The sequence below is a fragment of the Cnephaeus nilssonii genome (assembly GCF_951640355.1).
Source record: "Cnephaeus nilssonii genome assembly, chromosome: 3".
In the NCBI taxonomy this organism is placed as follows: Eukaryota; Metazoa; Chordata; class Mammalia; order Chiroptera; family Vespertilionidae; genus Cnephaeus; species Cnephaeus nilssonii.
This window is the reverse complement of record NC_137074.1, coordinates 7,906,788-7,925,374: the sequence shown is the minus strand read 5'-3', so window position 1 is coordinate 7,925,374 and position 18,587 is coordinate 7,906,788. Positions and strand designations below refer to the sequence as shown.

Genomic DNA, 18,587 nt, shown 5'->3' with positions numbered 1-18,587 from the left:
CTTGGATCAAATCGTGACCAAGAGCCAAACGTGAATTAGAAATGGGCCCAGATGCTCAATCTGCTCTCATCCCCGATAGGTACGCAGGTGCAGACAGACATGTGAGCATCCTGAGGGGACCTGCCTGCCATGTGGAGCCCCTGCCCACAGAGGCTCAGATGGGGACAGGCCAAGGGCTCCCAGTTCCCCAGGGGCAGGGCCACGCCATGGACACCCCACACTTCACCCACGAGAATTCCTCCTGGTGTCCTTTATGGCAATGGGAGAGCCTTAAAGTATGTGATTCCAAGCATGTAAGTAAAAACCACCGGAGAGTTATCCCTACGACCCTCCACATGGACCACCAGGTGGTGATCTGGACTAACTCAGACCGCCCATAGCCAGGCTGCTCAGCCTGGAGGAGGAGAAGGGCGACGGCGCCCTCTGCTGGCAGCCTGTGTGCATGAGCAAGAGTCAACCTGATTCTGAACAACTCCAACTGTCAAAGCGATTCTGCAGGCAGCGTGGCCCTGGGACACCCAGCTGGGGCAAATGCGCATCTGTATGTCCCTTGAGAGACACCAGATTGAACTGACACAGGAGGGTGAGTCTGTCAGTAGAAGAACCTGATTGGCTCCATTCATCAGAGACCCTCGGGGTCAGCAGGGTCAGCAGGGTCAGGAGGGCCAGGCAGGGAGAGTCCAACAGCTCCCCAGTGCAGGACTGGCCTCACCGGCTCTCACGTTCACCAAATGCTGGCAGCCTCTGGCTGTGTCCGGGCAGGTGTTTGCTCCAGGAGGGCTGGGCGGCCACAAAAACGCTGCAGGCCCAGAGTGGGAAGAACAGTGGTCCTTCCTGCCCGTCTGTTTTCCTAACCTCCTTCCGACCAGGGTTGGTTTATTTCCATTGCACGTGTAGCATATTCGAGTCCTGCTGAGACCAAGTTCCACGGACTGGGCGGCTCCAACACAGTCCTGGAGGCTGGAGGCTGGAGGCCGAGGTCCAGGTGTGGGCGGGCTGGTCCCTCCCAAGGCCTCTCTCCTGGGATTAGATGACCCCTTTCCCTGTGTCCAAACATGGTTGTCCCTCTATGCCTGCCTGTGTCCCGATCTCTTCGTATGGGGACGACCATCATGTTGGATTAGGATCCATCCCAATGACCTCATTTAACCTTATCACCTCTCTACACAACCCGTCTCCAAATACAGTCATTCTCTGAGGTGCTGGGGGTCAGGGCTTCAACACATGAATCGGAGGGGACACAATTCAGCCCATCAGAGCAGTGATGAGGGTGAGACACACAGCCCCCCACCAGGCCTCAGACACCGGGCACCACGGCAGAGCACAGCCTCTGTGAGACCAGCTTTCTGACCAGACTGTGGCCTGAGCACTAGCTCCTGGGCCTCAGGTGCCAGGTGCCACATGCCACACTACCACAGGGAGTGGGTGTGAGAACCAGACCAGCCTCACTTCTGAGCAGCAGGGCGTGGGCAGGGGTGAGGGGTAGAGAGATGGGCTGGGGCACAGCGAGGCATCACCTGGCTACTCCAGGTCGAGGGGCTGGCACCTGAGCCACAGAGGTGGCCTTGGGGAGACCTCCCCCTGTAGGCCCTCTGATTAGGCTGCAGAGACAGGTGCTCAAAGTCACCCACAGGGGGAGCTGCCTGAGGGGTCCTCTCGCCAGGCAGGCCCCACAGGGCATCGAAGGCTGGATGGGAGGCAGGAGGCTCTTTTCTGTGGGTGAGGAGGCCCATCCGGGAGCCAGAGGGGTGCCTCCCTGGGAGAGAAGCCCCCATCCCAGCCCTACCCATGCCCGCACCTGCGTAGGCTCTAAGGCAGTGGTTCTCAACCTTCCTAATGCCGCGACCCTTTAATACAGTTCCTCATGTTGTGGTGACCCCAACCATAAAATTATTTTCGTTGCTACTTCATAACTGTAATTTTGCTACTGCTATGAATCACAATGTAAATATCTGTGGTTTCTGATGGTCTTGGGCGACCCTGTGACCTACAGGTTGAGAACCGCTGCTGTAGAGCCTAAGACCATCGGGAAACACAGATATTTACATGACGATTCATAACAGTAGCAAAATCACAGCTATGAAGGAGCAACGAAAGTAATTTTATGGTTGGGGGTCACCACAACATGAGGAACCCTTTGCACTCGCTTGCTTTTTTCTCGATTCCTTTATTCTAATGCTAACCATGTCGAGTCACACTCGACATCCGAGTGCAAAAGGTTAAAGGGTTGCGGTATTAGAAAGGTTGAGAACCACTGCTCGAAGGCAAACTGTGGTCTGTTCCTCACCCATCCCGCCCGGGGCAGGCAGAGGCCTCCCTGCTTCAGACCCTCAGGACAGCCAGCCCCCCATCCCCTGAGAGGGTCCACAGGAGGCCGGAGGAGCCGTCACCACCGAGGCCGGAAGGCCTCTCCCCTCGCCCCTGCAAAGGGCAGCAGGAGTTGTGAACCAAATCCTTGCTTACGTTGAGCTAATGTCATTATGGCACAATGTAATATTCACCAATAAGTTTAATTCCGTCATTTAGTGTCCAAGCCAGTTTGGCTCATTTACTTATAAAAAAAAAAGCCCTAGCCCGTTTGGCTCAGTGGATAGAGTGTCGGCCTGCAGACTGAAGGATCCCAGGTTCGATGCCGGTCAAAGGCACATGCCCGGGTTATAGGCTCCATCCCCAGTCGGGGGCGTGCAGGAGGCAGCCTATCAATGATTCTCTCTCATCATTGATGTTTCTGTCTCTCTCTCTCCCTCTCCCTTTCTCTCTGAAATCAACAAAAATATATTTTAAAAAATAAAAAATAAAAATAAAAGGAAGAAAGAGCCTGAGGCTCAGTGGTTGAGCATCGACCTATGAAGCACGAGGTCACAGTTCGATTCCCGGTGAGGGCACATGCCCTGGCTTCGGGCTTGATCCCCAGCCCGTGGGGCGTGCAGGAGGCAGCTGATCGATGATTCTCTCTCATCATGGATGTTTCTATCTCCCTCTCCCTTCCTCTCTAAAATCAATACAAATATATTTTTTAAAAAAGAAAGAAAGAAAAAAAAAAAAGGGAAGGTGGTTGAAACAGCCAGTAAAAACATGTGGGATTCAGGGAAGTTTGCTGGATTGACTCAAACTTTTTGGGACTTCTTCAAATTTCAGAGCGTCCAGCACACTCCGCCAAGTGAAAGCAAAAAAGGACTTCCAGGGCGAGTTGTAGCCTTTTCATCCAAACCCACAGAATTCTTCCCTCCTTGCCTATGACCTATCATCCCCTCTCCCTTCCAGGAAACACTGCACCCAGAAGAATTACAAGAAATCCCTCCCGAGGGCTGAGGCCAAGGCACCTCCCACGGGGCCCCCGGGGCTCCCCAGGCGGTCGGAGACGTCTGTGCCCGGAGGTTCTTCCTGGATTCAGAGCAATCTCATGAGACGCAATGTGGGGACACTTCCAAGAACCAAGGAGGCTTTGTCCTCCTGCCTCCGCGGCCGTGGGGAGTGTGGGGTCAGGGGGTGCGGGGAGCAGGGGGCTCACCCCTGAAAACAAGGGCCTTCTAAGGCACTGCCCCTCACACACCCTCCAGCCAGCAACTCCACTGCAAGGCTTGTCCAGAAATCCTCGAGGCCCCCATGCGTGTGCTCGCCCAGGCACCAGTCTCTAACAGAGACAATCAGGGTCCACCCCCACGTCCACCCGCAGCATGGGGCCCTCCACGCAGCCATGGCGTCACGGGGGGCATGAGCAACTCATGTACAGAGGATGGCAGAGCCCTAGAGTAGGTGCTAGGATCACGTCCTTGTTTTACCGGGGGAAACTGAGGCACCACCTCCCTGGTTACCGCACCTGCCCTGGCCAGCCAGCGCAAAGCCGTGGGGCTAAGACTCAGGTGGGCAGTCCACCCTGCAGATGGGAGACCCCAGCCCTCCACCCTCACACAAGGCAGCCCTCTCAGCTCTGTCAGATGGGGGCACAAGACCCCACATTTCTAAAGGGACGTTTCTCACACCCACACTCGGCTGAGCCTGTGCCTTACCTGTGTGGTTTGAAAACTGGACAGAGTTCACCGCGTCGATCTCAAACCCCAAAACCTGCAAGACAGACAGAGAAGGACCCGGGGTGAGAGAGCCTGTGGCTGGCAGTGACCCCCTGGCCTGGAGGAGCGGAGCCAACGCATGCCGGCCCCCAGGAGGGTCTCCCCGAGCCAGGCTCCGTGTCCGCACTCTGGTGGTGTCTGTGCCAGGTGATGGGCTGCGACACAGAGGCCACTCGCCACCAGCTGGGGCTCAGTGCCTTCGGATCACTCCTGGAAATCTCACTAACGGAGCGCGCAAAGAAACCAGTGGGCCACCAACCAAGACCACCCCCCAATGAGCCACATACAAGCAGTGGCGAGCCGGAAGCCACCAGGGAAGTGTGAGGCCAATGGCCCTGCCCAGGGTGAGGAGGAGGGGACATGACGCAGGAGACACGACTGGCCAGGGCAGTGAATAAGGATAAGAGGCCCAGGGGCAGGAAAGCCTCTAGTCAACTCCGGGACTTCTGGTTGACCTGGTCCACGGACTTTACACCTCCCCCTTCCCCGAGCTCAACGGGAGAACAAGGATCTTTAACGCTGATCCACAAGACAACAAAAGGGAGCCGACGAGAGATTTCAACAAACTGTGGAGGAGCTGAAACAGACACTTGCCATGCCTTTAAATTAAAATCTCAGTGCCTACTGGGGGCACAGGGAAGAAGTGGGTCCATCAGCTGTACAGTCTCCCAGAGAGACAGGGCAAGAGAGAGCGAGTGAGAGAGACCACGTAAAAAAAAACAGAGACTGAGAGCCCGGCCGGTGTGGCTCAGGGTTTGAGCATCGACCTATGAACCAGGAGGTCACGGTTCGGTTCCCAGTCAGGGCACATGCTCGGGTTGGGGGCTCCATCCCCAGTAGAGGGCATGCAGGAGGCAGCCAATCAATGATTCTCTCTCATCATTGATGTTTCTCTCCCTCTCTCTCCCTCTCTGAACTCAATAAAAATATATTTTTAAAAAACAGAGACTGAGAGACAGACAGTGTGAGACAGACAAGAAGCAGCAGAAAGTGTGTAAGGAAGAAACGACGGAGAGGACAGAAGTGCAGGGACGTGCTGGCCCTGGGGCCTCCCTGCCCTCCGTCTGCCATTCTGCTCTAGCAACCCCCCCCGCTTCTGTGCACCAACAACCTCCACCCCCCACTCCTTCCCTCTTCACCTGAACAACCTCCACGTCTCATCTTAACATTCAAAATAGACAAAAGGGCCTCTGCTGCCGGCAGTCGGGGCGGCTGCCCGGGGACGGTGGCGGCAGTGACGGGGAGCGGGTGGACGGCTGTGTGCGGCTCACCGCCCATGTCTTCACGGGGGCGGCGGTTACACAGGTGAATTCATTGAGTGACACGCTTAGGACGTCTTTTTAAACATTTTAAGCCGGTATTATCAGAACTTAAAGTAATAAAAAGTCAACTCTTACTAAAGTAAAAAGTTAAAATGGGAGCTTTGCAAATGTCCTTGCCTGGATTTATGGCCTCCTGGACGCACATACAGTTTGCAGAATTTCAAATCCTGAAGAGACAGATTGGAAGCCATGACACCAGCCCTGCCAATCCTGCCCGAACCCCTCTCAGTGCTTCTGGGGTGGATAACGACTCCTCCGAGCTGGAAAGGTGAAGTCGCCGTGTCCTGCTTTGCAATGACAGTGAGCGCGAAGCCCCTGGTGGCCAGCTCCATCTCAGATGCCACCAGTGACATGGGCGTGTTCGCCAGGATCCCAAACTCCTCTGAGGGCACCTGCCAAACCCGGGTGCAGGGCTGAGCCAGACCCAGGAGAAAGTCAGACAGGGGACCGACCTTCAGGCCTTGGGCCCTAGAAAAAGGACCTCCTGCTGTCCAAACCCAGGCTTCAGCTCAGACCCCTGCCCCCCCCCCCCTACTCTGTGCTGGGCCTGTGGAGCGGGGGCTGAGACGCTGGGACTCGCACCCAGCTCAGCCAGTGGCTGCCTCTGGGCACGGCCAACAAGGAGAGACTGGGGGAGGGAAGGGCTGTACCCAGCAGCTCTCTGTCCTCCGAGCCCCGGCGGTGACATCCACACTGTGGCTTCCCACCACTCTCAGCACAGCCAGCCTCACCCCCCCCTTCTCCCAGCGTGAAGTTCCAACTCCCCAACCTCTTCTCTTTGGTCCCACGTCAGCTACTTAGGGCGGGTGTTGGGCTGCAGGCAGGGGCCTCCCACACGATACCTGTGTTGCCCTTTTCCCTGTTCGGTTCTCCCGATAACAGCTGTCTCTATTAAACTCTCTGAAAATAATTGCTGTGGTTTCTGTCTCTGGACTGGCCCCAGCCTGCTACACCTCATCTCCTCCAGCCCGGGGGAGCCAGAGACAGGCTGATTCCTGGCCCAGGGGTCAGAGCAGACCACACACACGCACACACACACACTCACACACTCTCTCACACACACACACATACACACACACTCTCTCTCACACACACACAATCATACACACACACTCTCACACACACTCTCTCACACACACACACACTCACACACATACACACACACACACTCTCTCACACACATACACTCACACACACACAATCATACACACTCTCTCTCACACACACACTCTCTCACACACTCTCACACACATACACACACACACTCACACACACTCTCTCTCACACACACACACTCTCACACACACACTCTCACACACACACACTCTCTCACACACATACACACTCTCACACACACACACTCTCTCACACACACTCTCTCTCACTCTCACACACTCACACACACTCTCTCTCACACACACACACACTCACACACACACACTCTCTCACACACACACACTCTCTCACACACACACACTCTCACACACACTCTCACACACACACTCACATATACACACACACTCTCTCTCACACACACACACACACACACACACACACACACACACGGTGAGCAGCTGGGCGCTGCCTGGCCTTCAGCTTCGGCATGGGGGGCAGATCTGAGTTCCTACCCCTTGACAGCCTGCACATAAGTCACAGGACATGGGAACAGACCAGGATGCCCGTGGACCCTACTGGCTGACAAGACCACCCCATAGGAGAGCAGCTGACAGGACAGACGCTGGTCCCTGCGGGTGAGAACAGGCTGTTTTACAGCGGAGCCGGGCTCACACAGCCGGGGCTCCTACGGGAAGCAGCGCTGTGGGGCCCCATGGCCCTGCGCGCCCGTGCACAACCCCATCCGAGTGCGGCGGAACCCGTGGATGTGACCGTGTTCCGCAGCAAAAGGCAGCGTGTCCACGCGAGTCTGATCTAATTACACGCGTCCTTCAGCAGCAGGCAGTTTCCGGCTGATGGGCAGAAAAGGAGAGCGATCTGGCTGAGAGGACTCCACGCACGTCGCTGGCTTTGAAGACCGAGGCTGCGGGATGAGCCACGCAGCTGTGCGTCAGCGCTGCATCAGCCGGAACTGACAGCTGAGGCAGAACACGCACTAGGGAACCACGTTAAATGCAAATGCAGTGACTGTCTTACCCTCACCGCCCCCCAGTTCACTGCGTGGCTGGGCTCAGCCGGGGGCAGTACTTACACCACACACACTGGCACACACCCTCCCCACCCCAAGCCAGTTTCCTGCTGCTGTTAATCCTCACCCGAGGATATTTTTTCCAATGATTGTTAGAGAGAGAGGAAGGGGGAGGGAGATCCAGAGAGAGAGAAACACATCAATTGGTTGCTTCCCGCACGGGCCCCCAACTGGGGTTGGGGATCGAGCCTGCAACTGAGGTACGTGCCCTTGACCAGAATCAAACCAGCGACCCTTCAGTCCACGGGCTCACGCTCTATCCACTGAGCCAAACCAGCTAGGGCCTAAGCCAGTTTTTTAACAGTTGCCAGCACACAGTAAAAAGATATAAACTGTCTAACCGGTTTGGCTCAGTGGATAGAGCATCGGCCTGCGGACTGAAGGGTCCCAGGTTTGATTCCGGTCAAGGGCATGTGCTTTGGTTGTGGGCACATCCCCAGTGCGGGGTGTGCAGGAGGCAGCTGATCGATGTTTCTCTCTCATCGATGTTTCTAACTCTCTATCCCTCTCCCTTCCTCTCTGTAAAAAATCAATAAAATCTATTTATTTTTAAAAAAGAAGATATAAACTGTCATTTTAAGAAAAAAGAGGGGCGAGTGGTGGCGGCTGGGGAGAGAGCAATGGGGGAAAAAGGAGACGTATGTAATACTTTAAACAATAAAGAATTTTTTTTTTAAAAAAAAAGGAAAAAAAAAAAAGAGAGAAAGCCCAGGCCGGGCAGCCCGGGTGGTTCAAGTGTTATCCCGATACCAAGGCTGTGGGCTTGGTCCTGGGTCAGGGCACCCAATCAACCAATGAATGCATACATAACTAGAACAACAAGCTGATGTTTCTCTTTCTCTTTCTCTCTAAAAAGAATAAAAAAATTAAAGAAACAGAAGACCAACTGACTAGTTCAGCCCAGGTTGGGGTCAGGGGAAGGACCTCCGCCACCTCGCGCTGCAACAGGAAGCCCGCCCCCCAGCTCGGCCCTCCTTCAGGGGGGTGACTTCCCTGTCCCACCAGTTGGGGGCTGGGTGCTCCTGGAATTCCCCGCCCTAGTGCCCCATCCCCGCTGTGGCAGCCCAGTGCAGGCTGTTCAAGGGCTCCTCACTCCAGGGCCTGTGAGCGCCACACCACCTCTCCTCGTCCCCTCCCCTGGCCCCTAGGTGTACCCCGTGAGCCCTAACCTTCCCGGCTCGCTGCTGCCCGTGGCAGGAAGCCAGGTCCCAGGGCTGCGTGTGCCACCACCACACCCAATTCCGTGCATTCCACACTGTGGCCACTTCCTGACCCTGAAACGTCTGAAACCTGTGTGCGCGCCTCTCCGCAGCCCAGACCATCGCTCACTCAGCCCCCAGGACCCTGTTTAGGGCACATAAGGAATGTCTTGTCTTCTCGGCTCTGCACCTGCACTTGGTGGGGTTTTGATGGCTTAGGGACGCCCTGCCAACCGGGAGCCCCCCAGGATGAGTCCGCCACCGCCGGTGCCTCTGAATGAAGCCAGTGGTAGCAAAAGCCCCAGCCCCACGCTCCACCAGCAAACGCACTCCCCCTTCAGAAAGACGAGGTGCCCACACTGAGCATGCCGCCACTCCCACTCTGGCTGCGGAGAGAGGCGGCCTCACGTGACCACATCAGCACGGCTTAGCTGAGGAGCCAGGGCTCAGATCCAAGAGGAGCCACAGCAATGCACAGCCAGTCAAAACCAGGGCACTGCTGGCAAGCGAGGTCCCTGGGCAGGACACGCTGCCTGTCAATGCTAATCCACCCTTGGCACGTGGCAGGCGACCTGGACTTGCTGCAGGAAGAGAAGTGAAGTGGCAGCGAAGGGGAGACATGTGCATGGTATGTAGGAGGCACTGGCCCTGCCCAGAGGGAAGGCCCCTCAGACTGCCTGCTCCAGGGCTCAAAGCAAGCCCAGGCCAGTGGGATGGCCTGGAAGTGGCTCCAGCTTCCTGCCCCTGCCAGCGCGGGGGGGAAGCATTTGCAACGATCGGAGCACGTGTGTACCCGGGAGAGCTCCCCAACGTTCCGCAGTCACCGAGCCACGGAGAGGAACACAGGGGCGTAGGCAGGGTCTTCGATCCACGCAGGCACCCATCTTCTGCCCCAACACAGACCTCAATCCGCCTTTCCGGACACAACACCCCTCCTCAGGGACAGCTGCACCTGCTGGGGCCATGAGGCAGGGCTCCCGTGTCAGCCTCGGTGGGGGACACAGGCCCCAGCGGCTGCACACCCACCTCGCGGCTGAATCATCCACGCACTGTGCTAACTGCGAGGCAGGCGCGGCTCTGCGATCCGCCTGCATCACAGCAGCAGCCAGAAACGCTGGAATGTTCCAGGGCAGCTCCTCACCCCATCCAGACCGCCTGGTTCCTCTAGGGGGGAAGTTCGTGCTGGGCACCAGGAGGCGTCTCTGTCTTCAAGAACGCTCACTGTGGCTTGTTTGCAAGACTTTTAGCCACTTGCACAGAAAATCAGAATTAGGCAAGAGGGGACATGAGTGTCGCGTGTCTGTTGTCATCCTGGTCAGCCTTGTCCCTTCCACCACTGGTTACCGGTCAGTCTTACAATTCAGCTGGTCCCCCACCCACCGCCCTCTGGTCTCCGACGGGAACTCCTACTGGAAACAGCCCTGTCTTCCACGAAGCAGCCTCCCGGGTCCGCCTTAGCCGCTGCTGTCCCGTGTGCGCCCTTGCCTCAGCTGTCACAGCCCTGGACCCCATCACCTCAGTCCATGTACACCAGCGCGGTGCACCCCGCTCCCTGGCTTCCACGCTCCCGCCAGGCCCTGAACAGGGTCAGGGTCTGCTGGGTGGCACTGCAAAGCCCTAAGAGGGGGGGTCTCATCCCAAGCTCCCGATGGCACCTGGGTACAGATGGGTAACAGGGCGCCTGCTCTGGGTGGCCCATGTCCCCATGCCTCCTTCCTTTCTCCTTGAGAAACTCCCCTGACTCTGTCCCACAGCGTCACTCTTCCAGCTCGCTCTGTGAATAGAACTGGCTGATTCCAGATCAAAAGCTCCGTGGGGTGTGCAAAAGGGGACCGCCAAGCCCACGAGCGGCAAAGCCCATCAGCCCCCACAGCACGGAAGCCACCTGCTGGCAGATGCTCCCTCTCCGTCCCCGTGAGGGCGGTCACTCAAACAGAAGACAGGGTCCCACGCAGAGAACAGCAACACCACACAACAAAATTGGACATACACATGTCCAAGCACGTATGCACCCTTACGTGCACAGATGCACAACTATGCCCACAGCACATGCATACTCACACCTCACATGCGTGCGCGCGCGCGCGCGCGCACACACACACACACACACACACAAATACACGGTGGGGAAAAGATCAGAAAATGGAACCAATTAAATTCTTGCTTTTCTCTATGACAGGCCAAGAGAAACTGAAACTTCAACCCCAAATTACGCAAGAAAGTTAGAAATCAAGATATTAAGCAATTCTGGACTTTCCGGGAGAAACAGCAAAACCAACATCCATGTTCCAGGACTGGAGCACGTCTGGATCAGACCGGGGGATTCCAGAAGGAAATGGGAGAGTCACACAGCACAGAGGAAAGCAGCAGGTCTGTGGGGCCTGCACAGCATGCGGGGACGTCTGGAGGACGCTCAGGAGGTCTCAAACCCCGTGGGTCACTCCCAGGGACTGGATGACTGCTGAGTGCGGGGGAGGGAGGCGTGCTTTTTGGTGGCAGCTCTTGTACTGTTTGCTAAGGATGAGTCACCATGAAAACAGTTAAGACAGAAACTATGTCTATTGAAGGGCAGGGTGCCCCGTTCAGTTGGTTGGAAAGTCCTCTCGTATATCAAAAAGGTTGCAGGCTCAATTCCCGGTCAGGGCACCTACCTAGGTTGCCGATTCGATCCCTGGTCGGGGTGGGTATGGGAAGCAGGCGATCCATGTTTTTCTCCCTATCCCTCCCTTCCTCTCTCTCTAAAACCAACTTTTTTTTTTAAGGGTAGGATGCCATTCTTCCAGCATCTTCCAAATGCAACTCTGCTGGAGAAGGTCCCTTCTATCCTGGGGACTCTAAGGAAAAAGTGGCAAACATCTTCCAAGGGACTGATCAGAGACCCTCTGAAGAAGTTCACCCTGGGGCTCAGGGGGTTCTCAAAGGTGCGAGGTGGAAATGGCTCCATGTGGCCCTGCAGCGGTCCCTGGGGACCCAGGGGTGCCTCCAGGAGAACCTGTTGGGAGCCGCCCACAGGAGCATGTGGGCTCACACGCCCAGGTCCCTGAGCTCTGTAGCTCCCGGTGGGCTCCAGCAGAACCTCTGCTCCAGCTACTGTGGCCAAAGGAGTCTGAATCCAGGTTTCCCCGCCGGGGCCTCTCAGCACACCCGCTGCTGACCGCTCCTGCACAGATGGGCCCGAAGAGCCAGAGAATGAGGCTGATTTCGGCAGGCCCCAAACTGAGTCACCCCCCCACCCCCGAAATGTCTTTGGGGCCCTAGCTGGTTTGGCTCAGTGGATAGAGCGTCGACCTGTGGACTACAGGGTCCCAAGTTCGATTCCAGCCAAGGACACAAGCCTGGGTTGCGGGCTCGATCCCCCCCAACCCAGTAGGGGGCGGGCAGGAGGCAGCCAATCAATGATTCTCTCTCATCATTGATGTTTCTATCTCTCTCTCCCTCTCCCTTCCTCTCTGAAAATCAATAACAATATTTAAAAAAAGAAAAGAGCCCTAACTGGCTTGGCTCAGTGGATAGAGCGTCGGCCTGCGGACTGAAAGGTCCCAGGTTCAATTCCGGTCAAGGGCATTACCTTGGTTGCGGGCACATCCCCAGTAGGAGGTGTGCAGGAGGCAGCTGATTGATGTTTCTAACTCTCTCTCCCTCTCCCTTCCTCTCTGTAAAAAATCAGTAAAATATATATTAAAAAAAGAAAAGAAAAGAAAAGAAAGTGTCTTTGGGGCCTCCTGTGGTCTTTCCTGTTTCGGTGACACCATATTTAAATGGATTTTCAGCTAAGGCTACCTCCTCTGTCGCTGGTCCCATTAACACGTTCCCCTCAATATTAAAATGTACCATGGATTTGCTGCACCAGAGCGCAGAAATGAATCCAAAAGCAGGATCTCTCTTCCTCTCCCCACCTTTTTTGTTGTTGTTAATCCTCACCAGAGGACATTTTTTCCATTGCTTTTTCAGAAAGAGTGGGAGAGTGGGAGAGAGAGAGAGAGAGAGAGAGGGAGAGACATCTATGTGAGAGATACATCGACTGGTTGCCTCCTGCACACACCTCTACCGCACCCCTATGGGGGGTGAGGAGCAAACCTGCAACCCATGTATGTGCCCTTGACTGGGAATCAAACCCAAGACCCTTGGTCCGAGAGCCAACTAACCACGGAGCCAAACCAGCCAGGGCCCTTCTCTTTCTTGGATAACGTTTTTCTCTGCCCGTGGAAGGTGAAGCCCATGGGCCGGCCTGCCCGAGACTGTGTGCTTCAGGACCTGGCAAAGCGGTCTGGGAGCCTCAGCCCTGAAGACTCACAGACATCCAGCCGGCACAGATCAGCACCAGGCTGACCGCTGGCCGAGGAGCACCTTGGGAGCCAGGTGGCACCCTGGGAGCCAGGCACCCTCTGATCACCAGGAGGACTGTCCTCACAGAACAAGGAAAGGGTGTCAAACTGCTCCAACTTGATCAGTAACCAAGGGAGCACAGTCAGTTCCTAACCGCAGTCTTCCGTGGGGCGGCCACATATATTTCCAGCACTTCCAACGAAAAAGATAGCGATTAGAGAAGGCGATAACCTGTTCTCTCCTCATCCTGGTAAATCTGTAGAAATAACTGCTTCCAGACCCTTCCCAGGACTCCCGGCTCCGGGAGCTTGACGCCCCCGCCGTATCCGAACATTCTCCCCACCGGATGAAAAACTGAGTCCTTGGTGAATGTAACTCCCTGAAACTGCTGTGCACAGCTGTATGTCCCCGTCCTCAGTTGGGCCCAAGTGAAAAACTCTTTGCTTAAACCCACAAAGGTTCTGTTGGCATCACTCTGCAGATGAGGCTTAGGAAGGCTCAGAGGGCCGGAACTCCGAGACTGGGGACACCAAATCAGTCCCCGCAGGCAGCCTCTCCAGCCCCCATCACACCCATTTTCCAGTCTCTGAGTGGCATGAGGGCAAATCTGTGTGGCCCAGCCGGAGCTGACCTTCTCCAATCATTTCCAAGTTCTCTTTCCACACTCAGCTGTGAACGAGCCTGCCTTTGCAGTCTCTAGCTGCCCTGGGTCAGTATTAGGGGATGCCTGTCCTGTGGTGGCAAAGGCTGGTTCAAGCCCCATCAGTAGGCCATCCCCACCCATCTCCCTGCTTCTCCCTGCTCCAGCGGTGCTCAGGCGTGGGGGTGGGGAGCACCCCGTAGTACTAACAGATCATGTCACAGGAGCTAAGCCAAGGCCGAAACAAGCCTGCACAGGCTCTGCTAAAAGAAGCACTAAGTGGGCAAGTGCAGAAAGAGTCCAATGAAATACGATATTTCTGGAAACTGTTCTTGTCATGGTCTGAACTGTGTCCCCCAAAATCCATATGTGGAAGCCCTGACCCCTAACATCTCAGAATGGAAGATTATTTAGAGACTAGAAGATTCATGCAAGAATGGGCCTTCTTTCCCCTGGCTGCTGGCACTGCCTTCACTCCAGCTAGAGCTGCCTTTCTGCCTTTCCACCTTCCCACGCTGCCCAGAGGCCCAGAGCAGCTGGGGCAGTGTGGACCACCCCACCCCAGCCACTTAGCGCCTGCGTATGCAAATCAACCCACCATCTTTGTTGGGTTAATTTGCATACTCACTCCTGATTGGCTGGTGGGCATTGCAAAGGCACGGTCAATTTGCATCCTACTCTTTTATTAGTGTAGATGGAGCCATTACAGAGGTGACTGAGGTTAAACAAAGCCACTAGATGGGCCCTGGTCCAGCATGATTGGTATGCTCATAAGAGGAAGAGATTAGGACACAGACACACAGAGGGACAACCATGTGAGGACACAGGAAGAAGGCCCCCTCCACACGCCAAGGAGAGAGGCCTTGGGAGAAACCAGCCCTTCCCACACTTTGTCTCAGACTTCCAGCCTCCAGGACTGGGAAAGAATAAACACCTGTGTCTGAGCCCCCCGCTCCCCGACTGTGGTATCCGTTATGGCCACTTGAACTGACTAACGCAGTTCTGTTTGAGTTCCAGCTTTGCAGGGAGTGTGTTTTCTTTATTTTTTGTTGTTGTTAATCCTCAATCGAAGGTACTTTTTTCCATTGATTTTTTTAGAGAGAGTGGAAGGGAGGGAGGAAGGAAGAGAGAGAAAGAGATGAAGAAACATCGATGTGAGAGAGACACATCTTGGGTGGCCTCCCGCACAGGGCCGGGATGGAACCTGCGATCCAGGTATGTGCCTTTGACTGGGAATCACACCTGCGACCGACCCTTCGGTGCGCGGGCTGGTACTCTAACCCACTGAGAAACAAGGAAGCGTATTTTGAGACCCACCCTGGCTTTCTCCCTCTCCTTATCCCTCTCCTCCTCCCCTCCCTCCAACCTACATCTTATTTCCGCAATCAGGAAGAGGAAGTAATTAGGGCAAAGGACACAAGGAAGTAGGGCCCCGACCCACATCCACTCCTGACAGTGGTCCTGGACTCCTGAGGGTGCCTCAGGCATGCCTGACTGTCTGCACGGGGAGAGGTGAATAAAACACCCCCAGGCGCTGCTGGCCCACCTCATTCCACAGGGGGCACCTCAGAGAACTGTGCACACTCCCCATCTCCCCTGAGCCTAAAATGACCTGTGAAGCAGCGTCAGGCCCATTCGTACAGGAGGCAACCGAACACCAGAGGGCTCAGTGGAGAAGGTGGCCTCTTCAAGGTCACTAACCTAATGGTCCCTGCTTTCCATGACCCCCATCCTGCCATGCTCCCCCTAAGCCCCAGAAACCTTAAGGGGAGGAAGTGCAGGGCTGGGAATATGTGTCAGCAACCCCCGCCCATGACAGGAGGAAGGAAATGACATGACCCTTGCCCCCCAGCCTGTGTCCCATAAGCCCCAGCACACGTGCCCCTAAGTAAAGATGCAGGGCCCTGGGGAAAGCCCAGGTTAAAAACCACAGCTCTGTCTTTAAGAGGCACTTCTCCGGGTTGGTGGCCTGGAGGAGCAGCCTCCCCTGGATGATTGGAGGAGGAAGGTTTTGGTGTGGAAGTTGAAGGCATGTGCCTGGGAGTTCAAGAACAGGGACGTCACTGCAGGACCCTGGTGAGCAGAGGAAGGGAAAACAGTGTGCCCTGTGGAAAGAGAAAGGGGAGGGGGACTGGGCAGAGGGCACAAAGGAGCCCGCGGGGAACTAATAGCACACTTTCTGCCAAGGGCGGTTCCCACGGCTCCCCGGCCAAGGCCAGGCTGGAGCTGCTGCTGCCCTTGGGCAGCGAGCAGAACCTGTTCTCAAAGCCCTCTCCTTCCACCTCCCTGGGCTGCTCCTGCTCTGCCCCAAGGACCCTGCAGCTTCACCTCCCCCCTCCCCACCCCCCGGGCACAGTCCCACCCCAATGGCCCTACTCAGACTTCCACCTACCTGCCAAGTCTCCACCCCTTCCCCCCACAAGCTAGGAGGAGGCATTCCAGAGCAGTGACCAGGAGTGGGGACTGTGGGACACCCCAAGTTTGCAGGGTGGCTACCCCACGAGTCTGCCCTCTGCTGGCCAGAGCAGGAGGGATGAGGACCAGACCTGTGGAGCTGCTCACACGTCCGGGCTGGCTGGTCACTCTGAACTTGAACCTTTGTACCTCTCCACCTTCAAGTTTTTGCTCCACTATTTCCTCTTCAGGCTTTGGGAATGGCAGCCTAGGTCAGCCTCAAATTCTACTCGGAAGCTCTGGCCCTTCCTATGGTCTTTCTGGCCGGCCTGTGCCCCTGCAGGGGGCCCTGGGACCTGCCATACCTGTTCCTAGCTCCAACATCAAACCAAAGGCAGGCAGGCCAGGAGAGTCACCACCTTGCCAAGGTGCCCAGCACTGTGGTGTTGCCTGCTGTCCAGCAGCCCACCTCACGGCCCCCAGGCCTCCTCCTGCCCCTCCAAGGGCTGCAGTATGAAGCAGTGAATGCCCAGCGAGCCACAGGAAATGGTGAGCCCCTCAGCAAGAACAGGCTGGGAAGGCAGGAGGGCAGCCCACGGGGAAGGCCAGATGGAAAGATTGACACGTTGAAAGAACAGCTTCTAAACCCAAACCCTGCAGGGGCCCGAACTGGTCTGTGGGCTCTTCTTCTTCACAGCCAGCACCAGCAGGTAGACCCTTCTCTCTCCAGCGACCACCTCCCGGAATGGCCAGCGGCAGGGTGGGGGCCCACATGGGGGGGGGGAGGGGCATCCTAGCTGGCGGGGCCTCACTGTGAGCTTCCTTCTCCTCCTGTCCCGGCAACCTGACCCACAGCGGGCAAGGGCAGACAGAACACAGCTCCCGGCAGGTGAGCACTGCAAACACCTGCCCACCCTGTCTCATTCGCCTTGGGGCAGGGTCCGGGCCACGGCGCGGCATCTCCTCGCCCACAGAGAACCCGTCTGCTGGGGTCAGGCAGCGGGAAGGGGTGGGAACCGCCGGGTGCGCGAGGCGAGCACGGAGGCTTCCGCCGCACTCGGCGCCCCGGAGCCGGTCTACCCGCAGGAACCCACCAGGCGCTCCTAGCCGGACGGGGACCGGCCAAGGTCACGCGGGCCGGCGGTGGCCACCCGCCTCGGTCCGCGCGGCGGCTCGCGGGACCCCGCGGGTTACGTAAGCGTACCTGCAGCGGGAACGTGGCCGCCCGGTTCCCCACGTAGCCGCGGACGACGTGGCTCTGGATGGAGAGCACCCGGCATTCCTCCTCCATGCCGGCCTGCAGGGTGGGCGCGGGGCCGTGCGCGGCGGCCTCTCCCTGCTAGAGGGGCTCGGGCTCTCCTTCGGTTCGGGCTCCGCTCCGGCCCCGCTCGGCGCAGGCTCTCGGCTCGGACGCCAGGCCGCCTGCCTGTGACCTCAGCGCGGCTGGAAACCCGCGGGGCTTGCGCTGCGCCGGGGCGGAGCGGGGGCGTGGCTATGAACAGGCCCCGCCCCTCCTGTCCCTCATGCCCCGCCCCCGGGACAGGAAAAAATCGAAACCGCACTCCCACCCTGCCCCCAGCCATTCCTTATTTCCAGCTCCCCGCTCCGGATCTAGGCGACCGACGTCACTCTGCGCTCCTGCCTCGTAGAGGGGGGCAACTACCCCCCCAAAATGCTGGGTTTGCCCTTTTAATTTTACCAGGAAGGGCACTGCGGCGGCGCCCATTCATTCGAGTCCTCGATTCATTCATTGACTCATTCATCCGGACCGCTAGCTCGTGCCCCGCCTCCGACCTCCGGGCCCACGCTCCGGGCGCCCCGGGACCACTGGCCCGTCTGCCAGGAACAGCCACGCATGCAACGCGCGGGCGCAGCTCCCCGAGAGATGGCGCGGGCAGGGTGACCGCGGAGGCGGGCGGGGCTGGGAGTGACCGGACTGCCCCGCGGCACTTGCGGGCCAGGTTCCCGCTCCAGCGGCAACAGTTCCGCCGAGGTCCCTGGAGGGCCCGGAACCGGGGTCCGATCCACACCTGGTATCACCACGCAGACCCGCGAGAGGACCCATGAGCTCCACACCCAAGGTCCCAGGCCCAGGGCCCCTACCCCGCCGGGGCGCACTTGCCCGTGGGACTAGGAGCTGACTAGGGGAGACATCCGCAAGGCCATGAGACACTTGGGGACACCAAGGCGCCCAGCCCTCAATCCTGGCCATTTCGCAGGCTCTCTGCCTCAGGGTGTCCTGGCTGGACCATTGGCCAGTGCCCACCCCACCACCCATGCCCTGTCTCCTCTTTCTTAAAAAAAAAAAAATTATTTGCTGTTTTGTTTTGTTTGTTTTGTTTTGGTCTGTCTCCTCTTTCAAAAGCGGTCTTCCATGGGGTGGGGACTCAGCCCCACCTTCCCCCTTCTGCCCTTCACCTCCCACTGTCATCC

General features: G+C 57.2%; 1 protein-coding gene across 1 annotated transcript in view; it reads right to left on the bottom strand.

The window, feature by feature from the left end:
* The window catches only part of PDXK (pyridoxal kinase), a 31,404-nt gene extending 13,793 nt beyond the window's left edge, over positions 1-17,611 (bottom strand). Inside the window, exons 1-2 of the mRNA XM_079767183.1 lie at positions 17,359-17,611; positions 4,011-4,065 (exon numbers count right to left, since the gene is read on the bottom strand). Of these exons, the coding sequence (XP_079623309.1) occupies positions 4,011-4,065; positions 17,359-17,445 (142 nt within the window). The 5' untranslated portion in view covers positions 17,446-17,611. The remainder of the gene's footprint in view (positions 1-4,010; positions 4,066-17,358) is intronic.
* Between the last annotated feature and the right edge of the window lie 976 nt (positions 17,612-18,587).